The 26,552-nt window shown below is 36.6% G+C and overlaps 1 protein-coding gene across 2 annotated transcripts; it reads left to right on the top strand.

Annotated features, from left to right (window-relative positions):
- Positions 1–2,966: 2,966 nt before the first annotated feature.
- LIMK1 (LIM domain kinase 1) lies at positions 2,967–26,260 on the top strand. Of its 2 annotated transcripts, XM_085950535.1 has the most exons (17): positions 2,967–3,035; positions 3,317–3,425; positions 6,731–6,845; positions 7,742–7,872; positions 8,354–8,539; positions 11,562–11,654; positions 14,251–14,383; positions 14,505–14,883; positions 15,572–15,725; positions 17,135–17,261; positions 17,351–17,479; positions 18,882–19,136; positions 19,860–19,979; positions 20,277–20,375; positions 20,462–20,616; positions 20,770–20,989; positions 22,828–26,260. In XM_085950535.1, exons 1-17 carry the CDS (start codon positions 3,014–3,016, stop codon positions 24,820–24,822), a joined length of 4,422 nt encoding a protein of 1,473 aa, XP_085806661.1. In that variant the 5' UTR covers positions 2,967–3,013; the 3' UTR covers positions 24,823–26,260. The 2 variants fall into 2 exon arrangements, with proteins under 2 accessions (XP_085806661.1, XP_085806662.1); XM_085950536.1 differs by lacking the exon at positions 11,562–11,654.
- Positions 26,261–26,552: the final 292 nt, after the last annotated feature.

Here is a 26,552-nt window from a genome sequence, read left to right on the forward strand (position 1 = left end):
TCGCACGAACAGTGGCCAAAATCAATGACATGAGGAATGTCTTCCCAGTTCTACCGGGCGCGTCGAGGAAAAATAAGCCACCATTTCCATCATCAGATGCCTTCATTAACGTATCGTACACTTCCTTCTGTTGGGGGTTCAACAGTGGTACATTCGTTCGAACTGAATGGTTCAATGCATCTCAATTATATTCACGTTCACTTTCCAATTGAAAGCGTCGTTCATTCCACGATGTGGCGTTGGCATTCCTAACTTGACTGACAAACTGTCGCACATGAGGTAACACATGTCTTCGATCAAAAGCAAAGCCTGGTTATGTATCTCCTCATTCACCTCGAGATCGGGATTCCTTGAACTTACACGAATTCGATGTTAAATGTCTTCTGACATGTCATCCTTGTACTTGTTCCACAGTTCAGGTGGATTTGATGGGACGCATGTCGAAATAATGATAGCAAATAATGTGCGTATCTGACTTGGAGATGCAGAAATAATTGCTTCAGCTATTGTCATGTTCCAATGAGTATCGTTTTCAAGCAAATTGAGCGATTGACATTGTTGACACAACTGTTGACCATTGACAGTTCGAAGTGATTCAAATGATGTCGGCCCACGAACATTCACCAGCAACAACCGCAAGCAGAAGCATTCGTCGTTCTTCGGATGAACTATGTAAATGCGACCAAGAGCATCAGTAGAACGCACATCCGGATGATCAGGATCCGCATTGCCTTGCTTCCGACGTTGAAATTTCTTCGATGAAGCGTACCAAGTGTAATAACGTGGCATCTCAGAGTAGAGCAACGTTCGTGCAAACGGATCGCTTTGGCAAATCGAAACGAAACTGGTCAATGTTATCGCTGGAGGTGTTTCAGCACGTTGAGCAACATTTGATGCGTTGAAATAAACTCGTTGACCATTCTCCAGATACTCCGCCAAATGTACAACAGTGGGATGACGTTCATGAATGGGTAATGAGAAAATACACGAAATCGCTTCATTGCAGCTCACATATGGAGCAACTTGATAGTGCGTGATTTCATCGTTGGTATTGGGAGTTTGAACGCCAAAAACCGCCATACCTATTGTTGCCTTTGGTGACATATTTGCAAATGTATTTTGATGGACTTAACTGAATTGCAATACTCATGTATCAGAGATGGCGTTGTAAACGGATTTTTTTTTGTGATTTTCTTACTTTTCCAATGCGCAAGGAAGCTTCTCGAAGCCGAGACGAACAAAAAAAAAAATCATCGAAATCAGTCAATCAGTTCTCGGGATATCATCAAAAAAGCCATTCCATACGAAATGTATAAGCAAATGAATGTTCTTCATAATTTCTTTTTTCGTGAGTTTTTCCGATGCTTTAATAGTTATTCTGCTATTCGTGGCGGAGACAAATCCAACAATTATTCAAAGATCATAAAAATCGGTCCAGCCGTTTTTGAGTTATAAATGGTGTAACTAACTTTTTTATATTTATATAGATATAAAAAAGTTTTCTTATTCGAAAAATTTTATTACTTACTTATGTACTTAATATTTAAAAAAAATATATAAGTACATAATTTAAGCAATGCTTCATACACCATGTCTTCCAAAGGCATATAGATTAACATATTTCTATACTGTTCTTTTTTTGTCCAAATACATTATTCCCAGCTGGATTATACAGAGTTAGTTTCATTTTTAAAATAACATTTTTATACATCACTTTTTCTATCCCTCTCTCTTTCATCTTTCATAGCTATCTTAGTTTTTATGTGATCATCATATTTTCTACTCAATTCTTCAGATAAAATAATATAATGATCTTTTGCTATTAGTCAGATGGAACCTTTTATTATGTCACATCTCGTTTTTAATTCAGAGTAACAGGGTTCCATCTACAGTTGAACTCTTGATCCTCTATTCTTGTTAAATGATTGTTGAAGTTGGAACTTAATGCAACATCTATCTCCGTATTTAACCGTTAAATCGCGTTGGTATTACAACTAAATGAAGATTACTGTATTTGGAACATTTCCCACTGAAAAAAATGCATTTGCCCAAAACTGATGGATGGAACCTTGTTATTCTCAGGGGTCGATTTGTCGTGTTGCAGTCGAGACAAGTATAGATTTGTGACCCAGCTTACTATAACGATAAGCAAACGTTAACAATAGATAGGGAGGTACCTATTTTGAAAAAGTGGTGTATTAGTTTACTTTAATTATTATTAATTAATAATTATTATAACACCATAAGAGAAGTATTCTCTTATAGTGTTAAAAGTTATCGATTCTTGCTGGAAATACATTGTATTATTTAAAATAAAAGCTTTCAACCTTTTTGTCAGCTGACTCCGATCTCTGTATCTCCCAATGAAAAAAAAGTGAAAATATGACAGAATTCAAAGAAAAGTTATTCTATTGTCTGAATTAAAGTGTTTTAAACCAATAGATATGTAAGTATCGATGGAGCATGGAAGTACAATTTATAAAAGAATATACATTAATGCCATGGAAGAAAAAAGCACCCGAGTGCAATCTTTTTGATCGCAGGCAATTTTTTCGATCATCAAGTTCACTTTATGTAGTTGTAGGTAATTGAATAATATTTATTGTAACATTATTAAAAATATTTTTTCAGATTCTTGCGCCGTCTGAATCCTGCTACCCTACCGGATGTTTCGCACACCTAACACCCTCGCTTAGTGTGCCCTTGGTAGTACTACTATCTATTAAACGAAGTGGAATTAAAACCAGACAATAGAATTGTGCTTTATTTTAAATGTTTATTTGTTTTAAATTAATTGCAAAAAAATGCAAGATATAATCCAAGTATACCTAATATGTAAAGTATTCATTTCATTAAATTTAATGCTTGTGAGCAGTTGTATATTTTGGATCAACATTCCAATCAAAACAACACAATTGACAATACGCAGAATCGCATAACGCACCTGTAAATGACATATAGCGGCCATGACAGTTATGATGTTGTCAAGGTGTGATGCGAAAGTGATTTGACAATGACTGAGACACCAAATAATGGTAATTTCCTCAAATTAATTGTTTTCAATTAAAGCAATTAATGATTTCCACACTTGTGTGACATTTTACGTACATCAACCCTGTATTAATCCGTGTAAATGACAAAACATCGGATGCTGAATTTGTGTGTGGGCGAAGGAAGTATTAGTCAATTGCCGAGTTATTAAAAAACAAAATGCGCAATGATAATCGAATGTCGAATTCTTGAAAGATTGATTCGTAATTTAGTTCGTGGTTTGGTTCTCGTTAAGCATTTTTCTGAACGTTTTTCTTATTTTTAGTTGCCAGCACAGAAACTGAAGATGGGGTGTGTTCTGGTTGCTTGAATCAACTTTCTGACGAAGATTATGTCTCTGCGCTGGGCCAGGAATGGCACATGGAGTGTTTCAGGTTTGTGCAATGCGTTTTTACGAATTATTCCACAAATTATACCACCATATTATGACGTTTGATGAAAAAAAACAAACATGACAGGAGGACATTCCTCTACTCACGGACGTGTCCGTTGTGACATTATTTTGTCACGTAGTTTTATTTTATCACGTTATTTTGAACAATTTCTAATTAAGTAATTGTATTGATTTCGGTAAATATACAGATACCTACTGCTTCATATTTCAAATTGACTTTTCTTTTGACAATACACCAAGAACTAAAGAAAAATGCGAAAAAATAAAATCTTAATTGAAATAATTCAACAAATAATAATTGTCAAAACGAGGAAGGCTTGGTAGATTGGGTTAGTCTTTATGTTTTTGGCAATTTTTTAAGAATCTATTTGACATCTACAATGTAAAATAGTATATGTGGCGGGTCTTTTTACTGGTTCTCCGCCGTCGCGAGCTGCCATCTGTCAGTGAGCGCAATGTTGCCAACCGAACTATAATTATAGTACATTTTGGTCCGCGTACTATTAAAAAGTATAGTACTTAAAAAATACCACAATTTTGAAAAATGGAATTAATTAAATTCGCCGGGTAGATTAGGTTAGGTTAGGTTAGGTTAAATGGAATTAATTGAATTCGCCGATTAGCATTTTTCGGTCGTAAGAGGTTTTTTACACATTGATCGCCAACTAGTTATACATAAAATAGTTAAAAAATGATTATTTGTTTCTAAGGTATTATTTGATAGGTTATGGAAGAATATAATGTTTTTTTTCTTTTTGATGATTTTTTTACGTAAATATTGGTTTTTATGATGTGCAGGCCACATGTGTCCGTCGCGGCGCCAACAAATTAATTTATTATATTGCGCCAGGCCGGCCATTTCGCCGGTCACCTGTCCATATTATGTGAGGTCGAATTATATTTAGATTTAGATAGTATAATAAACAGAAAAGGCACAAATACGGAATAAAAGTTTTCAAATTGGGTAGTATAATACCTGGATACACATAACATTATAACCATTTTTGTAATTCAATTTTTTTATTATTTACATAATTTTTATACCTAACTTACATTTTTATAATCTATTTAATTTTTATTTTTATATCAATAAAAACACATTTACAATTTAAAAGGAAAACTTTTTTTTTCATTATGTACATTCTTTACTTTACTGAGCCTATATTTTGTGACTGGGAAGACATATTTTCAGGCCAAGTGGCAGTAATATATAGAAGGGCCATGCCGGTCACCGCGTATCGGAAAATTCACTGCGCGCATGCCCACCGGCGCTGTAGAACAACTCTAAGGTAGGTCTTCTTTGCCGGTCACCGGTGACCCCCATGGCGATCAACGTGTTAAATAAAGCAGGGTATCGAAATTTCTCGAATTCTCCGTTATGTTTATGTGACAAACGAAAAACTTACATTTTCAACACATCCTATTATTTTTGCGGAAATACTATCATTTCTTGGACGGCGTACTATAATTCGATGACAAAAGATAGCTGAATTCCAAAATGGCGACTGACAGCTAAAGACGGCGGAGAACCAGTCACAACCACCTATGTGGCTATCAATGGTTCTGTGAGAACCAAGTAGTGTCAGGAGAATCCATGATATGTGGATCGCTTTTAAATTAATTTTTATGAATTAATTAGTAAATTATTTATTGTTTATTATGTGTAATTTCTTTGTATACATTTTTCACACAATCGAATTACTACATAGTAAGCACTTTGTTTACCTCGGTTATATTCATTAAACGTTTATTATATTTTCTCACCAAATGGCTGAGTTACTGAGGTAAGCATTTTCCATCGTGACAGGTTCAATAAAAGGCTGTCGGGAGGAAACAAGTGTTATATTATACCGATTGTACCCTTGTACTTCATCATCATCATCAGCCTGAATCTATCCACTGCTGGATGAACGCCTCTTCAAGCTGTTTCCACTCTTCTCAGTCCTGTGCATTGCGTTGCCACGTACTTCCGCGAGAACTTTATCATTTCATCGATCCAGCGGCCACTAGGTCTACCTTGCGGACGTTTTGTACTTCTTTGATACCACTGGATGACTAGATTTGTCCAACGATTGTCTCTTCTTCGAGCTATGTGTCCAGCCCATCTTCATTTAAGGCTTTTAATAAACTCTATTACATCGCAAACCTTTGTCTGCTTCCTTATCCACTCATTCCTCTTTTTGTCCTTTTGCGTTATGCCCAGCATGCACCTCTCCATACCACGTTGTGCCACTCTTAAGTTTATGGATTTCTATTTTACTTAGGGTTCATGTTTCACACGCATATGTGATCACGGGAAGCACACACTGGTTGAACACTTTGCGCTTAAGGCACAGTGGAAGTGGTACCCTTGTACTTATGTAACCATAAATAAACTCTCACTTCTCCATCATCATGAATAACCACGATCGTCTTTCATCTACCACACCATTGACCACTCCTACATATATTTGAAATAAATAAATTAACAATCAGTGTCAACAATTTCGTCTAGCGTAGAAATCGAAAAGAAATATTGCATGGCTATGTCTATGTCTATGCTATGCTAGGCATCAAAATATGTCACTTCAGTCTAATGAAGGTGATATATTCCAATGCATAGAATTGACACACAAACAAACTGACTGCAAAAAACACTAATAAGACCGGTTGCCATGGAAATCTGGTGCATGATCAAAGAATGTTGGGCTCGTTTGAGCGGAGCGTGTTGCGCGGTATCTTCGAACCCACCCATCAATGACACACAGGGTGGTGGCGGATGTACAATTACGAGCTGGGTGCTTTGTACGGGAGCCTGCACATCGTACAGTCCATAAAAATTGGCCGCTTTAAATGGCTGTGCCATGTACACAGGATGGACAAAAAAACTGACATTTGAGAAATTGGAGGGAAAGTGAAGTCCTGGTTGTCCTCATACAAGATAGAGGGATAGTTTCGAGTTGAATTTAAAGACCTTGGGTGACCTAATCTGGAGGGAGGTGGCTTGGACGGACTGGAAGAGTGCGGCCATCCATCGAAAAAATAGACTTCCCAATGGGAAATTGGTGGCGTTTCCCATGAGTTAATCTCTATGGGCTGTCCGCTGTGGTCTCAATAAGTAGCCAGATCTATCGAATTATCATGATTTAAAATATTAAGATGAACTCACAACAATCGATTATGTCATACGTATGAAATATCAAACATGTACACGTCAAAATAATTGCCAAAGGTGGCGGCATGCGTCAATGTGCCTAAAACATATTTTTTTCTGTGGCATACAGTTAACGATCTATAAAATTTCAGATGCTCAGCCTGTGATGCGGCGCTGTCATCGTGGTATTTTGAAAAAGATGGCCTCCTCTTCTGCCAGGCTGATTATTGGGCGCGGTACGGCGAGTCCTGTCAGCAATGCACCCAGGTGTGTATTTTTTTGTACATTTTAGAATATTCATCCTAACCATTTTATAGTTATAGATATCATCCGCTAAATGCAGCCATACATTGCTATGAAAATAATAACATAATATTATAAAAGGAGTTCATGGAGTGTACTCCATTGATGGAAATAAAATACTTATAATTCTTCAGATAAACGTTTTCACGTATAAATAGATATGTGGTGGTAGTTGCTCCTAATTCATTTTTTATTTATGTCACTTATACTCCTTTAATCCTCAGCTCCTCAATTACAGTCGGTAAAAGTAATTACAAAATAATTTTATGAAGCGTAAAAATAAAAATCGTTGGCTGTTACCTTAGTTGTTGCTTTGATATAAATTAGATACAGCCGATAGATCTCATATGTATTTTTATCTTACAAGTGAGGCGTTCTTTCACCATTTGAATACGTGTATTAATTAAGGCTCCAAGTACCAAAAAGTAGTATTGCCTGTAGTTACAAAATACTGAGTCATTGCAGTAAAATTTCATGAAGCAGACCTTTTGAAAAATGTAGTTTTACAGTGTGAAGCAATCACGGCAGCTTCTATAATTTTAGGTATTAAGAACTTGCAAGTGTCAACACACCATCGTCAGCCATTTTATATCGAATGAGGTTGACCACTGTAGTGCTATTTACACCATTATAAATAAAACAGGCCAACGGACTTACAACGTCGACAGGTTTAAATATTTTGCTGTATTTTTTTGACTTGCTTGAGGCACTTAGACCATAGTTGAAGTTATTGGCGTTAGTATGTAGAACACTTTTCTATAAAAATGACAGTTTTTTTGTTTTTGGTACTTAGCGCCTTAATTAATACACATATTCATTTGTATATTCAATAGTGTTAATTAAAATTTTGTGTGTTTTAGATAATAACTGGTCCTGTGATGGCGGCTGGTGACCACCGCTTCCACCCAGAGTGCTTTTGCTGCGAGCTGTGCTCCGCTTTTATCGGTGATGGGGAGGCCTATGCCCTCATCGAACGGTCCAAGCTCTATTGGTAATTTTTTCAAATACAATCGTTAGCTATAAACATTCAGTGTGTACATTGTATTCTCATAGTCCTGTTCAAAAGGTGCTGGCCTTTCATCCGGGGGCTCCAGGTTCGATTATATTACAGTCATTAGGCCTCATGGCCTGTGTAGTGTTAAAAAGAATATTATGTTTATACATATTTTTTTTTATTTGTAAAGTTATAAATAAATACAAATGATCAAAGACATTTTCTGCGGCTAACAGTTTTACCAAATTAAAAACGTTCCAGAAGCGCCATCAAGTGCTGTAATACTGAAATTTCATAAGGTTCCCTCTAGTATCTAGTATAGTCTAATCTCTACATTGTTTACATAGTTCAAATGGATCAGCAGTAGCAGTTTTGATAAATTCAGAATTGAATATGAATTCCTCAATTTTGTATCATATTATATTTAGTTGACACTGATGCAATGAGCAAACTCCATATTAATTTGTGATTTTTTTAGTGGGTCTTGTTACGAGCGCGTGATGCGTCCGCTGGGCAGAAGTGGCGTGGGACGCCACGCTATCCAACTGGTGGAGGTGCCCCCGAGGAGTTCGTTCCCCTCTCTGTCTCCTTCGCCCTCCCCATGCCTTATGCCGCCTCTCCTGAGGCTGGCGCCGGACCCGCACAGGGGGCTCACAATCAAACAGTAAGAATATCTTTGATTTATATTGTTAATTATTGTCTGTTATTTATGAACCGGATCACAACCAAGATTTTCTCTGGAATCCACCACTTTCATTTGGATGTAATAATTATGGATTTGTAAATCAAGTAAAAAAAGGTAGTTGAATAACAATTTTTTTATAAAATGTTTGAATTAAATACATCAATAACTTTTCGGTTTTGATATTTTTCGGAATTGAATTTTAATATAGATTATAGATGGTGACACAATACCAATGTGAAGTTGGTTACAAATTGTTCATTTCAAGCAAACTTCACACTATTATAAAACGCAAGTATTTCAATAAACCTTAAAACTTGAATTTGTTGCGAGTGGATGGTTTTGTTTTATTGATTACGACATACATAAATTATATTGAACACGGAACATGCTTTTTATATTATGACCTTAACATTCACACTATAATAGAAATGTAACCTTTGAAAGGACAGATTACATCTATTTTTGTACAAAGATAGAGAGCCAAATATACCAAATCATTATTTAACAATATTTAGATTAATACATAATCATGATTAGGGAATCCAATCCCGAGCCAAAATTCTGATCCCGGGATTTCGGGATTACAATTTGACAATCCCGGGACTGGTCGCGGGATTGGAATTTTTTTTCCATTATTTATATAAAATTTTTATATTTACAAATAACATTGATAAAATCGATCAAAAATAAATCTAGTATAATTCATTCTATTTAAGACATTTATTGTTAATATTGTATACGTTCAATCTTGGAAATACACAAGTTTAATTAAGTAAATAATATTGTAATATAAATAATAATGTGAATTTAATATGAGATTGCTGTTTCTGATAGTAAAGACATAATGAATGGATTAGCGAGATTTAAAATAGTAAAGCAAATAATCATGGCGTACTTATGGCCTTTCCGCTTCATAAATCTAATTAGTCAGCCAAATATGAAATTGCCGTAAAACGTATGATATCATGGTGGAATTACTTTGTTAAAAGTGCGAAGCATTGTTTTTTTCCAATCTTTCTCATTTTTAATAATTTATGTGAAAAAATAAAATGAATCGGCTACCTACACATGGGTATAAAACTTCATTCAAACTCAGTTTATTTCTAATGTAGTTATTTTTTATTAAAAGTATTTTTTCTGTTATATTTTCGATTTTATTTTATTTTCCATACAAATTGATAAAAAAATCAATCCCGAAATCCCGGGATTATGTTTATCAATCCCGGGATTCATAGGTATCGAAAATAGCTCGGGATCCCGGGATCCCGGGATTCGGGATCCCGGGATTGGAATCCCTAATCATGATTTGGGACACTTCATAAACCTTGGATTTTTTATATTGGGACTGAGCTGGTAACGTGATTCACTAATCAAGCCATCTGTACTAACGGGCAGCTTTTCGACATATATCACAAATTGAGTTAGTGTATAGAATACAGTAAAACCTCGTTAGTAAGAACACTGATAATTCGAAATTCGCGGTAATTCGAAATATTCGTGAAAAAAAAGTCCCTTGAACATTATTTTCATATAAAACCATTCCTTTAATTCGAATTTCGTAATTCGAAATGATTTCAGAGTCCTGGCATATAAAAATATTCAATAAATCGTAATAAAGTACACTCTATGACATGAGCCAGTCATTGAAAATTGTGACTTTTCTTAAAACATCAAAAACATAGTTTTACTAGAGGACCAATGCCAAACAAACAATTGTGTTGACAAATTGGAAAAATAAAAAATATTTGGTATTTTCATATAATTGTCGCTCAATTTATGGATCAATGACACATGGTATTTGCACAGATTTTAATATGAAAGAATTGTATCGGAAATTTGGTAAGCACATCTATGATTGGAAACAAAATTAATGAAAATCAATAAAAAATTTAATATTTTTCCCCCATACATTTCATATTTCGTAATTCGAATGTTTTTTCGATTTTCGGTCCCATGGGATTTGTATTAACGAGGTTTTACTGTACTCTATGTGAAATTCTGAACCATTTGACACAAAGTCAAAAGCAGTATAAAATTTATTTCAGTATAAAAATTGACATATTGTTTTTGGTGGTTTTCACGAAAACGGTAGTTATTCTAAACAAAAAAACGACAGTATAACGAAATTCTTAAGCAAAAACTCAGCATCGATTGACAATATACTGGTTTTTGCTTATACCATAAATCAAAGGATTCATCCACATTATTGAAAAATTTCTTAAGAAAAGTCGAAAAAACGTCTCATTAAGCCGGCTCGCATATCAGAACTCGTCTCGCGTAAAAACGAAACAACAAATCACATGTAGCCAAATGGAGCTCCGCAGATTGATCGAATGCAACTGTTTCATCTGGCTGTTGCAATCGACATGTTGCATCCTTCTCGGGCTCCGAGTCGGAGGGTCGAAGGCACAAAGAAACACCTACGAATTGGTCATTCCTATACGGCTCGCCGATCACCGCATTGAAATATCAATACGCTTCGAAGGCTACGCGCGACTGTCGCTTGATAGATGTGCGAGGTTGTGTCATGCAACACTGCCCGGCCGGTCTCGGAAGTTTTGATTTATGGCTCTCAGGCACACGAGGCGAATTGTGACGTGCGAGCCGGCTAACTCAAAATGTGACTTGGCAAATGGCTATCTTTTTGCTTATGGGGGCAGTATACCTAATCATTACGAAATTAATGAATCGTTGTCATTTTGTATAAAGAGTTTGTTCTTTGTTTTCATTTTTAAATTTCGAAACTTTATTTAAAACTAAAATTAGACTGTTTTTACAGTTTCCTGTAACGAGGTTTACAAGGTAGAATGACGTCAATGTAACTTGTGTTAAGCTAAAAGAAATTAATTTATTGACAACAATTTTGTTTGTAGATTGGACGAGCTATCGATATTTCTGACACAAAATTAAATATGCAGTCAGTTATCGATTTACTTCCAAAAAAATCTTCCCATATAGCTGGAGTGCCTGATACATAAATTTTGTTGTGTACATTTCACAGACTGTTGTACGCAATGCAGGGAAAGTTGGCAGCACTGGTACGGTCACTAGTGCGGGCGACACTGTCTCTTTGCATCCAGGTCACAAAATATAGGTACAAACCAACCATCATCATTGCAAGCACGACTCTGTCTCTATTTCTTGTGTCTCGTAATGCACGCACAGTTTATTTTGTAGCCTCGTGTTTAGAATTGATTGGTGGAGAAATAGTATTGTGTATTTATTCTACGGCTGGCTGTAGCCGATTTAATTTGCATTTAAGCTATTTTAGGTAGTTTATATAATTACGTATGTACATAATATGTTATGTTGTCGGAAGATTTATGGATTTAGAATGGTTTAGTTAAATTTATTTGTATATTGCTAATAGTTATATTTAATATTGATTAATATCGAGAGTGTTTATATTATCTATGGTCTGCAGATTGGGTTCTGTTCAAAATATTATCTATGGATATAATATCGCGAGTAATTTTAACGTATGCACACGTAGAAACTGTTAAAATTGATTTAAATTAGCATGATTAATGAATAATAATTCAAAATACTAATACATTAGAGTTGGCACTCTCCATCATTGAATTTACAGAGGTGGTGATCATTCAGAATATTCTGCAAAATGACGAAACCATCAACTAAATTTGTCGCTGTGACAGTACACGATGTGCATCTCAATATAATCACGACTGAAAGCTCTCAATATCTCGAACACTCGATTTACATGTGGGGTTCGTGTCATGGCCATTTTCTTTAATTTTCCCTATAAAGTCAATATCTGACCCATCTGGTATATTTTTGTTGTAGATAGTTGGCAACAGTGCATCCATATCTGTAAAAATTATGAATGTGCAATAGGTTAGGTCACCACCACCGTGACGGTATGTGGCAGTGTTTTTACTATTTTGTCATGTCGTTTGTATGTGTCGGTGTGCTGTCTATTTTACCTATCAACTAAATAATAATAATATGTAGAATTATCTAAAAGTCTAGAAGTTAATGTAATCTAGAATATTTTATACAGTAAGTATAAGAAATAAACATAATATAGTGGAATTAATGTAAGTAGCAATTTGTGTATTCCTGTGATAAAACCGTAGAATATCACAGCGAGTCGCGGCCAAAGAGCCTCTGTACAATTAAAAAAAAAAACATTTATTATAAATAAAACTATTGCAGTTCTCTGTAGGGCGAAGATGTTTATTTCAGTAGTTTTTTGTATGTATTTCTGCACGTTATATATTTTGGTGAGGTTTGGGTCGAAATCCTGAAGGTCGAAATCCCGAAAGCTAAATTACCAAATACCAAAATCTCAAAGATATATTATCCACTTCAAATAGATGTAATGGTGTGATTTTACTTATTCAATGATCACATGCATTTTGGGATTTTGGCCTTTCGGGATTTTGTTCGGCACCCATTTTGGTATTATTATTTTCTTTGTTTCTAGCTATTGTTTTCTGCCTGCCGTATGTTGCATGCCGTTTTATTTGTTATGTTTTAATTAATATTGTGACGATCATCGGTACACCATTACATGTATTAACACTTTACCTGAAGTAAGTACTTCCAATACCATCAATGACTGATAAAAATCAGCGAATTTCAATCACGGAATTAAAAATTATGTAACTATGAACCTACTAATTGTACCTATTTCAATTTAATTTTGAGAAGTTATTTTAAAAGGTTCGTTTCCACTGTATAATACATGCTAATATGAGTAATTTACGACACTAAGCTTTATTTTTTCATAGGTATGAAAAAAGAAAAAGACTATTCAAAACGAATACCCCACCCCATTCATTATGTTCGACCTCATGTTAGGCCTTTTGCTCATGGAGAAACTAAAATCCGACGAACTGGTTGCTGATGGAACTCATAAATTGGCCAATGACTGATGCCTCGCACACGGCGCTACTGAAACCCACTTGAAATAATAATCTTATAAGCTCAAACTGTCGAAAACCCACTGTCTTTCCTACTTCATTCTAAGCTTTTTCCGTAATATCTTTATGGGAATATTCTGGCAGCCTGTAATTATACAGGCAGGGGTATTTTTCAACTTCTGCCACAAATTTTATTAAATTTCAGTTCAGTGCTACCAATTTTGGTAATAAAATATGGTTTTTCATCGAATATACTGGTATTAGTACCACAGTTTATGGGTCACTGGAAACTGAGAGACTGGGAGATTAGCATGTCGCGTCTCTTTGGCTTAACTAACTAACTAAACTAAGAGATTCCAGTCTTGCCGTCACTGAGCCGTCATTGAAATACCTTAGCTAGATATTGGAGTTTCAGTTTCGTCTTTTTTGAGTATTCACGTGAGCGGATGGCCTTATTCATAATTTGAATCATGCAAGGACTAAATTTCAATTTCTCTAAATTCGAATTAATAATGTAGTTGAATCTGAAGTCTCAAATGGTAATTTTCTATTATATCTACTTGTTTAACATCTATCAATGGAAGTCGGCCCAGTAGAGCTGGTTGCTTCTGCAGCTGGCAATTATACATCTAACATTTGCCATTGACTCGTGGTCGTTAATATTATTGAGAATATAATATTAAAATTTACCGACGAGAAAAAGAATTTTTATATATTATATTGAATCACTTTCGATATAATATATCGACTAAAATATTATAGTCATTGTTGGTATTTTTATGTTATTTAAAAAATCTTTTCCAGTGTGGATGTGTCATGTGGTCTGATGGCGCTGCACATCGGAGACAGGATCCTGGAGATAAACGGGACACCGGTGAAGGACCAGCCCATTTCGCAGATTGAACATCTCATATGCTACTCGGATAGCGTTCTTCAGGTAATAGCCGGCGAGGTGAACTAGATTTTGTCTTTATAGAAGATTGCTTTAACAAATTATTAATGAAACTGTACGTCATCGAGGAAACAACAGTTTATAATATCGGTTGTTATTCTTACAGCTGACTATCGAACATGATCCCGACAGCATCGCCACAAAGACTCCGCAGCACATTACAGAATCAGCGGGAAAAATTCAAAACGTCACCACGCATCCTGTCGCCGACTGTGAGAAACCGACGCCTAAAGAAGACGAAAAGATGCAGACCGATGCCGCCAACGTCATAGCCGACAAACCGTCTATGATCGTCGTTCAGCTCGATTCCCCAAGCAGGGAAAGTGATAATAAGATTTGTTGTGTAGAAAACGCGGAGAAGAGCGAGAATGCAGACGTCAACGTTTTTGAAGATGCTGCGGAGACAGTGAATTGCAAGAGTGAGAGAGAAAAGGATGGCGCTATATACGTTAAAAACAACGCCAAATTGCCACAGATCCCTGGTGGTAAATAATACATATCTTATAATTGAACTATCTCCTGTTCACTTGTTGAAAACAGATTTTTTTTGATGTATAGTAGTCAATATTTACAATTTACTGCAAATGAGCCCATATCCGGAAAACGAGCATCATCGCAATAACGCTGTTTTTTCGTAAAACGATTTAAATTACGTGGCATACATAACGTGACCATTTATTTTTTTCCCCCAAACTGGGACACCTAAAAAAGGTAGGTACTTATCCATTTTAGGCGCCTCACACTTTCATACAATACAATTGACAAGATAGTAAGTTTTTTCATGTCAGGTTACCTATTTTACTTATTGATTTGAAGATTATCGGTACGTATGTTTGAGTAGGCGCATACAATGCTTGAGTTACTCTTCTTCCTCCACGGCGCTACATCCCGGGGTACATGAAAATTTATCTGATGTTATATTTTTCTGAAGAACAAATTTAGTACTTTTGTCGATATCAAAAACGATTGAAATTCTTGGTAGAATTTTTTCGAATTCACTTTTATAATAATTAACATTGCTTTAAGGACATGAGGGTATCTCCACAACGACCAACTGAAATGTTTAACTGCCAATATCTCTGAACGCCGTTTTCAGGATAACGCTCGTTTTCCGGATATGGGCTCAATTTGTTGAAGTGCAGTGAATTAATATGATTATGACTCAATTTGTAGGTTATGGAAGCCGTGATAGAGCATTCAGGCGACGTGGGGTGGGCGAAGAAGCCCTGCGAGGACGGCAGGCGTGGCGGAAAGCGGCCGCTCGCCGTCATTTCGCGCCGTTGGGAGACAAGGAAAGGAGTTCCAGCATGTCCAGGCTTCTCGATGGGTATGTTTCCACGTGAATATTTTCAATCTCGCTGTTTATTTCAATGTATCCTCTACCGAAGTGAAGCATGTAGCTTTGTATTTTACAGAGATATTTTAAATTGGCAGAAAACGTAGAGAGGACTAGAATCATACGGTGTATTTTTTGGGATAGTTTAGTGAAATAATTAACACTACCCATTGAGGCGTTGAAGAACATCCGCTTTGGAAGACAGAGACTAATATATCGTCACTGTTCTGGCAGAAGACACTAATTCGAAAGAATGACATATTGAGTTAGTTATACCAAAATGTTCCTTATTTCAAACTTTACCGTCTGGAAACCTTCTTAATAAATAAATAGTCTTTATTTTAAAGTCATCGTTTTTACGATTACTTAATAAACTCACATGATAGACCATTTCAAACATTTTAACAACTTCAAAGTCAAATTACTCAAAACTAGTATTCTCCAGTTAGTGTGTTCTGCCAGAACAGAGACGATATGATAGTAAACGGGGTATTAAACCGCATAAAAAGAGATCCAATATACAGTAAAACCCCATTAATACGAATTCCATGGGACCGAAAATTGAAAAAAAATTTGAATTACAAATTACGAAATGTATGGGGCAAAAATGTAAAAATTTTTTCAAATTTTTTTTTTTTGATTTTTTTTAATTTCGTTTCCGATCATAGATGTGCCTACCGAATTGGGTCATAAAATGTCAGGATTATTTTTATTACCATCATAAAATAAGTAATTTTTGATGTTTTAAGAAAAGTCTGTCACAATTTTCAATGACTGGCTCATGAAATAGTGTATGTTATTACGGTTTATTGATATTTTTATATGCCAGAGACTCTGAAATCATTTCGAATTATGAAATTCGAATTAAAGGTATATGAAAATAATGTTCAAGGGACTTTTTTTCGGAAAAATTTCGAATTATGGCGAATTTCAAATTATCAGTGTTCTTACTAATGAGGTTTTACTGTAGCGAGATTTCCACTAATTCTATGAATGCACCAGAATAGTCAACACTGGTATTCATCTGAAAGAAATTGTATCGGAAACGGAACCAATGTTACAAAACAAAAAAAATACTTTTTAAATTTCACTGTATTTTTTGCATATATTTTTTTTTGATTGTTGGTATCGTCGATTTCAAATTAACGGAGTTTTACTGTACTACTATATACGCTACTGTAATTGGACCATTGTATAGGTAAATCATTCTACAGTGGCACCATAGGCGATTCGTGCGTGTATTGAATTGCTTGCGACAATGTCTGTTTCAATGATAGCAAACAATACCACTTCAACTGCAAGCCGTATTTGCCGTACCCATTTTGCCACTGTAAAACGATTTACCTATACATATTAGACTAAAACAATTACCCATAATTCATAAGTTGCGATTGTTCCAGTTCTGCATGCGAGCATTCAGAGTCGTGTGAGGGTGGCGGAGTGCTGTGCGACCTGTCGAGGACCAGGTCTTTCCGCGTTGACGCCCGCCCACCCCCCACTGTCTTCCGGGCCGCTGATCTCCTGCAGGCACGTACTTCATCATCTACTCTACAACTCTTGTACTAGATAATATGTATGTGAATGCGGAATAAATATAATTTTCATTCTCTCTCCAGGGTGAACTTCTCGGCAGTGGGTTCTTCGGTCAGGTGTTCAAGGTTACTCATCGAGACACAAATGAAGTGATGGTCCTCAAACAGCTGTATCGGGTCGACGAAGACGCCCAGAAAAACTTTCTCAAAGAGGTAAAAGATTGTGTATTTTCCGAAAGTTAAGGGCGGACGTGCTCAGCATGGGTCAAAATGGAGTTTTTTTTCTATTTTCAAAGCATGATCCTGGACATACCTTAAACGTTGTAGATAATCTATTTATATAATTTTGAAGCCTTGTTATCCGTTATATTTATTTTAAACATTTGATGACTGCATAAAGTATTTTTATTACATAAAATAGTATTCTTTTAAACCTCTCGCTCTAATGTTTTAGAATATAGTCATATTTCAGTACATGCATGCGCAGTGGTGGTAAGATTTTTTACATTTATTAATTTTTAAACGCATTTATAAAACCATCAGTATAATTTATATCGACATTATTATAGTGAAATATTTACGATAAAAAATTATATTGATAATCTCTGTGATCCCAAATTTGACAAGAATTAGGTATTTTATTATTCAAAAAATGGGCAAGATTAACACATTTGAAGATAATTCTAAAGATACTGATTATAAGCTATGTCTTTGACCATTCAAGTGTGATAAACATCCTACGAATAATGATTGCTTTATAATAATTATTGACCTAAGAATAAGGTAGTGTTTTTTGGCATTCCCCAGTGGTTAAGCTACAACATACGGCCGTAGCCATAAATTGACAAACTATAATTGAAGTAGGGAGTAAAATGATGTTAACGCACGTATATTAAAGACCGTCCAACCTCTGACATAAAGTACATGTCTAAATATAATACGGTTCTTGTCGATTTACACTTTACAGGAAGCGATCAGCAAACAAATTTTGAAAATATCCTTATACACTGGACTATTTGTTAGGTTAGGTTAGGTTTTCATTCTTGAATTCATGAATTTAGCCAAAATTAGCTCTAAAAATTGAATTAATGTTCATATTGAATCTAATAAAATTGGAGACCGTATAGTATACGGTCATCTCTTTCCTATAAGAAAACTCACAGCGAACTGTGCCACGGTGAAATGTTTTATGTGTAACCGGGTAGCCATCAATTTTTTTGCGAAGAAAAAATCGACACAATTCTTTTGTTTAGAGTTTATTGCATTGCGGATGTGGCTCCTTGTAAGCACCGTTATACAACGTGTAAATACTGTTATATGCTTTCTTGACTCTTTCACGTACCGCGGGGTGAGGGGTGCATTATTTATAGAAAGTTGTTGGGCGACTTAGACAAAAAATACCATTGGCTGAGCGTATAATTGCACTTTCAGAATTAATTATGATTTAGCTTTATTTTTGGCCAGGCATTTTCAGTCTGGTTCTGATTATGTTAAGGTTTCCAATGAATAATTCACGCGTTAATTTTAGGTTATAGATTTGGTATCGATATACCAACATGGATGCGTATAAGTTAAAACATTTTGAAATTGAATAATTAAATATGCATTTGTCCAGGTGGCCGTACTCCGTTCGCTGTCCCATCCAAACGTGCTTCGTTTTATCGGCGTGCTGTACAAGGAGAGGCGATTGCACCTGGTGACGGAGTTCATAAGTGGCGGCACCCTGCGTAACCTGCTGGAAGGCTCGCGGGCGCCCCCCTGGGCCGAGAGGGCCGGCTACGCTAGGGACATCGCCGCGGGACTCGCCTACCTGCACGCCATGAACGTCATTCACAGGGATCTCAACTCGCACAACTGTCTAGTCAGAGAGGTAACAATACTTCTTATTTCATGTTTACTCATATTTAACACGTGAATTTTGTCATTAACCAGACTTCTTGTTTCCTCACTCACATGATAGCTGTCTGTAGTTCTGCTGGTTTGTCATGACGGGTGTTCAATGGTTTGAAGTTGTCGCCCAGAAGTTTACAAAGGCAACATCATTTAACCCAGATTGTGACATCTCGTTGAAATTGCATTTTAGTGAACATATATCGCACCCTCGCAACTAAACCGCCACAATTCCAAATTTACGTGTTTTGAGTTAATTACTATGTTTCATTGTCTATCGTTCATAGTATATGTACCGAAAATTTCATATCTCTAAGTCATCAAATTCAAGTCAAAACTTCATTCAATATCTAAACATATTTCAAAAACACAGTACAAAAATGCGAAAGGTAAAATCTTCAAAGCTGATTTTCTCTGTTTGACGTTTTTTGGATTGTGGCAGTTTAATTGCGAGGGTGCGATATATATGATTAAAAATATTTTCTCGGGTGCGCGCTACCGTGGTTTGCAGTTTATTGAGGGCGTTCCATGCTTGGTACTCAAGACTGACCCCGGCCGGAAGACGCTCTGCTGGCCTTACCCGTTTTTAAAGAGCTTCAGAGGTTACATTAGTTTGCAGACATCAGGCTGTTTTCATGTGACAGTCAAAGGTACAGTTGTCGCCGTAAAATTTTCATTCATATTTAATTATCGTTTGCTTCAGGACAAGACTGTGATCGTGGCAGACTTTGGACTGGCTCGAATCGTACGAAGGACAGGGGTTTCCGGAAGCCTGGAGCGATCGCAGAGAGGTTCCGCACGGGAAAGAAAAAAACGTTACACAGTAAGTCAAAATGTATACCCCCAATAATATCAGACCCTTCCCCATACGTAATATGCTGTAATGCAAAAGGAAATGTTCTGACTGTGGACTCCCATCCTGTGGAAAAATCCTGATACACCAAATGCGTTGTAAACTGAATATGTTTGGAAACGCGTGAGCTAATGTCATAAATGACAAATTTTCACCTTAATATCTCTAATACACTTTTTTCTTTGAACCTAGAAGATACAAGTTTTCGTGATTTGCAAAAAAAAAAAAAATTTTATCACGTTATAATTGGTTCTTTTCTGTTAACAGGTTGTTGGTAATCCATACTGGATGGCACCAGAAATGATGAAAGGGAACGTCTACGATGAGAAGGTGGATGTCTTCTCGTTTGGAATTGTTCTCTGTGAGGTAAGCTTTGTTCAACATCAAATACTTCTATTAAACATTTTCCTTTCCGAGTATTGAACTATACGTGTTTCTTTTCCATTTAACAGATAATTGGAAGGGTGCACGCGGACCCGGATTTTCTTCCGCGCAGTTCAGATTTCGGCTTGAATCAGTCTCTGTTCCGAGACACATTTTGCCAAGGATGTCCTGAGCATCTCTACAGCATCGCCTTCCTCTGTTGCAATCTCAACCCCGATAGAAGGTTTGTTTTGAATGTCTTAACAGGGAATGTGACTGAATTCTGAGACATAATAAATATAATATGAAACTGTAAAAATTTATGATCAAGTGTTGTAATATGAAGTCCGAACTCTTGGAAATAAACTCATATTTATTGGATTTGACATTATTTCAGGCCCCCGTTTGAGGTGATGGAAGTGTGGCTGGAGGCGCTGACGATGCACCTTTCGGTTCAGCGGACCCTTCCACAGGACCTGCTCAACGACATTCTTCAGTACGCCGGCCCGCCCGATCTACCCTCGCCGCCCCCCACCCTGAACCCCTGCCCATGCCCCCCGGACCACAAGAGGCTCAGGCGGAACGAAGAGGACTCTCCTCTGCCCACGCTTTGCAAGGTGACGGGATTATTAGCAAATATTTATGGGGTAACACTAACTTGTGGATGACAATAAAAAAGAGTAACGTTTTTAATTATACAGTATTGAATAAAAAAACATCATTATTCAAGACAAGAACGCCATTAAAAATTCGGCCAAACGTTTGTTACGATTACGTTAACAATGTCATTACCAGTGGCGCACCCAGGGGGTGGGCCAGGGGGCCCTGGCACCCCCCAAAATAAAAATTATTAGAATGTAATTCACCAGCACATTTATAGAAAAATTTCTTAGATTTTAATTTCTAACACAAAAATTTCGAAAATGTCGGGGTTTTTTAGAAACCCAATCCCCAATCCCTAACTGTCAAAAAATTCTCGGTGTCCACTCGAATTCCGGACTGGTGTACACCGAGTACAATAGACAAAAGACCGATAAACGAGAAATCAGGCTGTATTGTGTTGAAGAGGTTTGTGTATAAGTTAAATGCAATAATACTTTTTTTTGTCCATTGTCAATTAATATTTTGGAACCTCAATATTAAAAAATCGACAATAAAAATTCAGCGAAAAGAACGACTAAAACCACCACAGTCGGCGGTCGTGTAACATTTTTTAACATTTTTTTTCGGTGGAATTTGGCATACATATTGTAGCTCTTGAGTCTAGATCAGTGCTTCTCAAACTTTTTCATACCACGGGCCCCCGAAATTAGAAAATAAAAATTCAAGGCTCACCTCCCCAAATTTTTTGTCTTTAGTGACCAACAGTCAATAGCGCACCCAGGGGGGGGGGGGGGGGGGGGGGGGCAAGGGGCCCTGGCACCCCCATTTTAAAACATTTTAAACTTTTACCAAACTTTAACAAACCCCCGTTTTAAACTTTGAAATTGAAAGCCAATAAACTATACCTTTGGGCTTAGACAAATAAAAATTTCTTAGATTTTAATTTCTAACACAAAATTTCGAAATACTAATGTCGGGTTTTTTTAGAAACCCAATCCCTAATGGAACTGTCAAAAAATTCTCCGTGTCCACCCGAATTCCGGAGTGGTGTAGGTCATAGCTTGGGAGGGCTGACAGGGCTCTAGCCTGGGGGCCCGGGTTATTGGGGGCCCGGCGTGTCGGGTTGACCAGATTAGTGAGATAAACACACATCATAAATTAACTTTAATAGTAAAAAAAGTCGCCTGCTATTATTCTTCATGGCCATGACCATTTTCAATTACTTATATAATTGTGCAATATTTTTTTTGATTATTATGTGTCGATACTCGACAGTTTCATTATTAAAGTAGATGTATTAAAAATCGCCAATAATTCACCGTACCCTTAATTTGAACTAAAACACAATTTGGAAAACGTTAATTTAGTGTTTCACACTGCCTTTAATCTTAGCGGTAGGTAAGGGGGCCGCCAAATATCCTAGCCTGAGGGCCCGTTTCAGGATGTTAGGACCATGGTGTAGGTACACCGAGTGCAATAGACAAAAGACCGATAAACGAGAAATTAGGCTGTGAAGAAGAAAAAGAGCCTATGGGACTAATTTACATTCTCCTCCTTGGGCCCCCCCCAATATTATATCCTGGGTGCGCCACTGGTCATTACAGTTCACAAAGCAGACTGCCTCTTGTTATGATAATTTAATTTGCATGAAGCATAAACGGATCGATAGACTAGAGACCAAAGTACTCACCGGGAAAGTGAAAGACATGGGTTCGATTCCCACTCAGTCCAACTTTTTTTCTAAAATTTATTCTAATATTATTTATGTATTTGATGTCATTCAAAATGATTTAAAAATTTGATGTGTTCCATCATTTTGTTATGCACTAACATTTCTTTTTTGTCTTTTCAGTCAAATTCCGGCGACATATTAGAAGTGGACTCCGTCACCAAGACGGGAACAATTACGGAGGCGGTGAAGCTGAGAGGTCTCGGCCCCAAATGCATCTCCGCCAGCCACCTCTGCCTGCCCAACAAAACAGTCGAAGAAGGAGCCCTCCTCAGCAAGAGTCAAAATGCCCTTGCGTCCACTCCCGCCGGTTACATCCTCAGCACCGACGACAAGACAATCAACATTACCAAAGTGGATGATGTCAGAGAGTGGCTGGATAGACCTATCATCTTGAGACGGCGAGAAATGCCCAAGGAGAATTCAGCCGAGAAACGGCAATCTGTCGATGATTCAATCGCGGAATCCGAATTTCAAAATAAAGCCAGGAAAATTGTCTGCGAAGGTGATTCCCCTACGGGATGTGACTCATATAAAACTGTCAAAATTACAAATAACAATAATGTAACAGCCGGGATGAATGATTTTAATTTTAAGAAGCCCAATCTCGATTTCGTTAAGGTTTTAAAGTCGAAGAGTCACAATTGCAATACCAGTTTCGAGGCTGATGTAGATCAGACGGATACGCCTAGTTATTTGAGGATTCAGTCTGTCGAAGAGTTGGAAACCGACAGTAAGATGGTTATCGACACTTCCAATGTCAGACGACATTTCTCGATTCCGGATAAACTATTGGATGAGAGTAGCGATTCTGACGATTTGCCGGATGAAGTTACATGTAAAGTTCGGTCGCCGTCAGCCTTTAGGCGGATTTTTATGAACGAGCCCAAGACGTATACTGTTAATCCGGAGCAAAAGCAGGCTGGTGAAAACGGTAAACGGAAGACGCAGATCGCATCTAATATTAAAATACTGCAGCAGAATTTCGAGCCCAATCAAGATCAACAACAACGCCCTCCGGAAAAATCTCATAGTAAGCCTTTTAATATCCTCGCAAAGAAATTAATGTCACCGAAGCTCGGTAGAAAATCTATCTCGATTAATAAGCCCCTGTCAAAGATATTCAATTCGAATAGTCATCAAATAACCTCTGACGATCAAGCGAAACCTGCAAAAGTCGACAAGTGTTCTAAAGGTAAAAGTACGTTTTTTGTCACTACACCAAAACCGGAAGTTAAGAATGTATATATTGAACCACCTGTCAATACGACATGTAGATTTACAGAAGAAAAAGACTGTAAAAATGGGCCGACTCAATATAGCCCTAACAAAGTCAGCAAGTGGTCAGCGGAACTTAATAAACTGTCTATACCGGAGGAGATAAAAATCCCCCCAAAGCCATCGACTCTCGGCAAATGCATGACGCCGCTTCTACGAAGACACAACAGGCTCAGCGATGACTCCGTTGGCAGGTTCAGTTACCGCGAGAAGAGGTCTTCGCCGCTGAAATATGTCCCGCCCGATAAAAATTCCATGAAATTAGATCTCAATAAAGGCATTCCTTTAGTTAATAATATACCCAAGTATACAAATAATGCGACCGAAATGACCGTTAAGAATGACACTGCGATCGATGTACCTTCTCCGCTGGCCAGGTGTGGCAATTTTAAAAATATTCCGCAGTTAACTTCGAATAATGACACAGACGAAGTGGATTCTGCATCGAAACGGCCGGTCAGTAATCCTGTGATCCGCGACAACGGAAATGATAAATGTCCGTCGAGTAAAATAGACATGGAAGGTAAAATATGTCCCGATATACCGTTGCCTGATATACCACTTGCCGATGGTAAAATTTGCCCGGATATACCGCTGACAGACAGCAAGCTCGGCATATCGACTTCAAACTACGTCAGTCTGGCCAACTTGAGAATTAATTGCCCCAGTTTGGGCCGGACCAGAGAATCACTCGTTAAGAGGAATATTTCTAAGTTCGACGCAAACGGAAGGTATAGTCTTCGGGCTAAAAGGAGTCCGGAGAAGTGCACCCTGAATATAGACACAACACCTATTGATCTATCTAAAGCGAAGAGCGCCCTTCAAAGCACCGCTCTTTAATTCATTGTACTAAGTCGTGACTATATCTGGTATTTGTGTGCAAAAAAGGCATTATGATTTTATTTGGAGACTGTTGTTAGGAATCTCAAGTTTTTATACATTTTTTACAAATCTGGAAAGATAATAGTTCAATTTTAATTAATAAGGAATTTTCAAGGCCTCAGCACGCAGAATCGATGTGACTTCAACTTAATTTGAACACAAATAAAATCTTGCACACCGACATCATATATTCTGTAGAGTGAAAACATATCGACTAAGTTGTCAGTCACGCAAACAAGTTTAAATATCATCAGTCAAAGAACAGTGATTTTATGAAATAACCCAGATAGAGATAAATTATATCTGTATCTGAGAGCCAGTGTATATATATTTTTTTATAAATCGGCAATATTGAGTGAAGTTTGTGCGCATCAGTGCATTAAGTTGTGTTTTGTGATTTCAAATAAACTACATGGATAAAGTTGGCGAGTTGCGGTTGCGTCGGTTTTGTATGTGTGAGCCTGCTTATAGTTGAACCTTTCTAGTATATCAAAAGTTACGTATGTAATATATTTTCATCTACTATTTACATTCTATAAAAAATTCTCAAAGACATTCCAATTGATTTCACATGTACGGTAACACCATGATTAGTTTTTTTTTTTTGTGCTAATCTGGATCATCGTAACGTACCCTTAATTATACATGACAAAATTGTATTAATTATATTAATTATAACAATAATTCTCGAATATATTTTATATAACCTTACTGTTCTCATTATAATCAACGTGCTGAGGATTAAACAAGTATACGTGACTTTTTTATACGCATTTTGAAGACTTTTCAATTAAATGATTGCATGCGTTATATTGTTAACAAGTTTATTATTTTATATCTTCTGTTGGTAGCACTGAAAACAAAATGGCGGCTCGCGTTTTGGTTTAAAGACTTTTGCTGTGTTTTACGTGATTATTCATCTTAAAAATAATGGTCAACGTATTGCTTTTGACTACCTACATAGAATTGATGAGGAAGTATGTTTCTACTGGTATTTAAAACTAAATTTTATATTCAAATCCCAAATGTCAAATTTAAGTTGAATTTAAATGTACACTATCCAATCATTATGAATGTAAATGTTCAAGGCTTATTTTAAGCAATCTACACCTAGAATCTGCAATGCAAAATGACTTGTAATTAACTTAATCAATAGACCACAGTTCCCGTTTTTGCTTCAATTTCATACAATTTTATTACATCATCATGAAATAAGATTGAAATATGTAACTGTTTTGTATGAAAATATATACAGTAAAACCCCATTAATACGAACACGATTAATTTGAAATTCACTGAAATTCTAAATATTTACTAAAATTTATAAAATCTATTGCGATTTTCACTAATTTGATGAATAAACCATAACATAGTTGAAACGGAAACAATGTTTCAAAATTACAATAAAAAAAATACATTTTTTACTTTTTTCTGCTATTCATTTTGTTGTTTTTGTTTATTTTCAGTCCTGTTTTAATACTAGAGTATATCCCGCGATGGCCGCACGACTTAAGCGTCGGCCTATAGATTCGTGGGTCCCAGGTTCGAATCCTGGGTCTGGCAAGTACACATATTGTTTTTCAATTTGTGTGTGAGTCAGGGTATGGACCTAATAGGTTGAGCAAGTGGCTGACATCCATTTCTTGTAAAAACAAAATCTTTTAATATGTACAAACCTCTACTCTGTG

Source organism: Rhyacophila brunnea, unplaced genomic scaffold (assembly GCF_057557595.1).
Source record: "Rhyacophila brunnea isolate RB1 unplaced genomic scaffold, BYU_Rbru_1.0 scaffold_23, whole genome shotgun sequence".
NCBI lineage: Eukaryota > Metazoa > Arthropoda > Insecta > Trichoptera > Rhyacophilidae > Rhyacophila > Rhyacophila brunnea.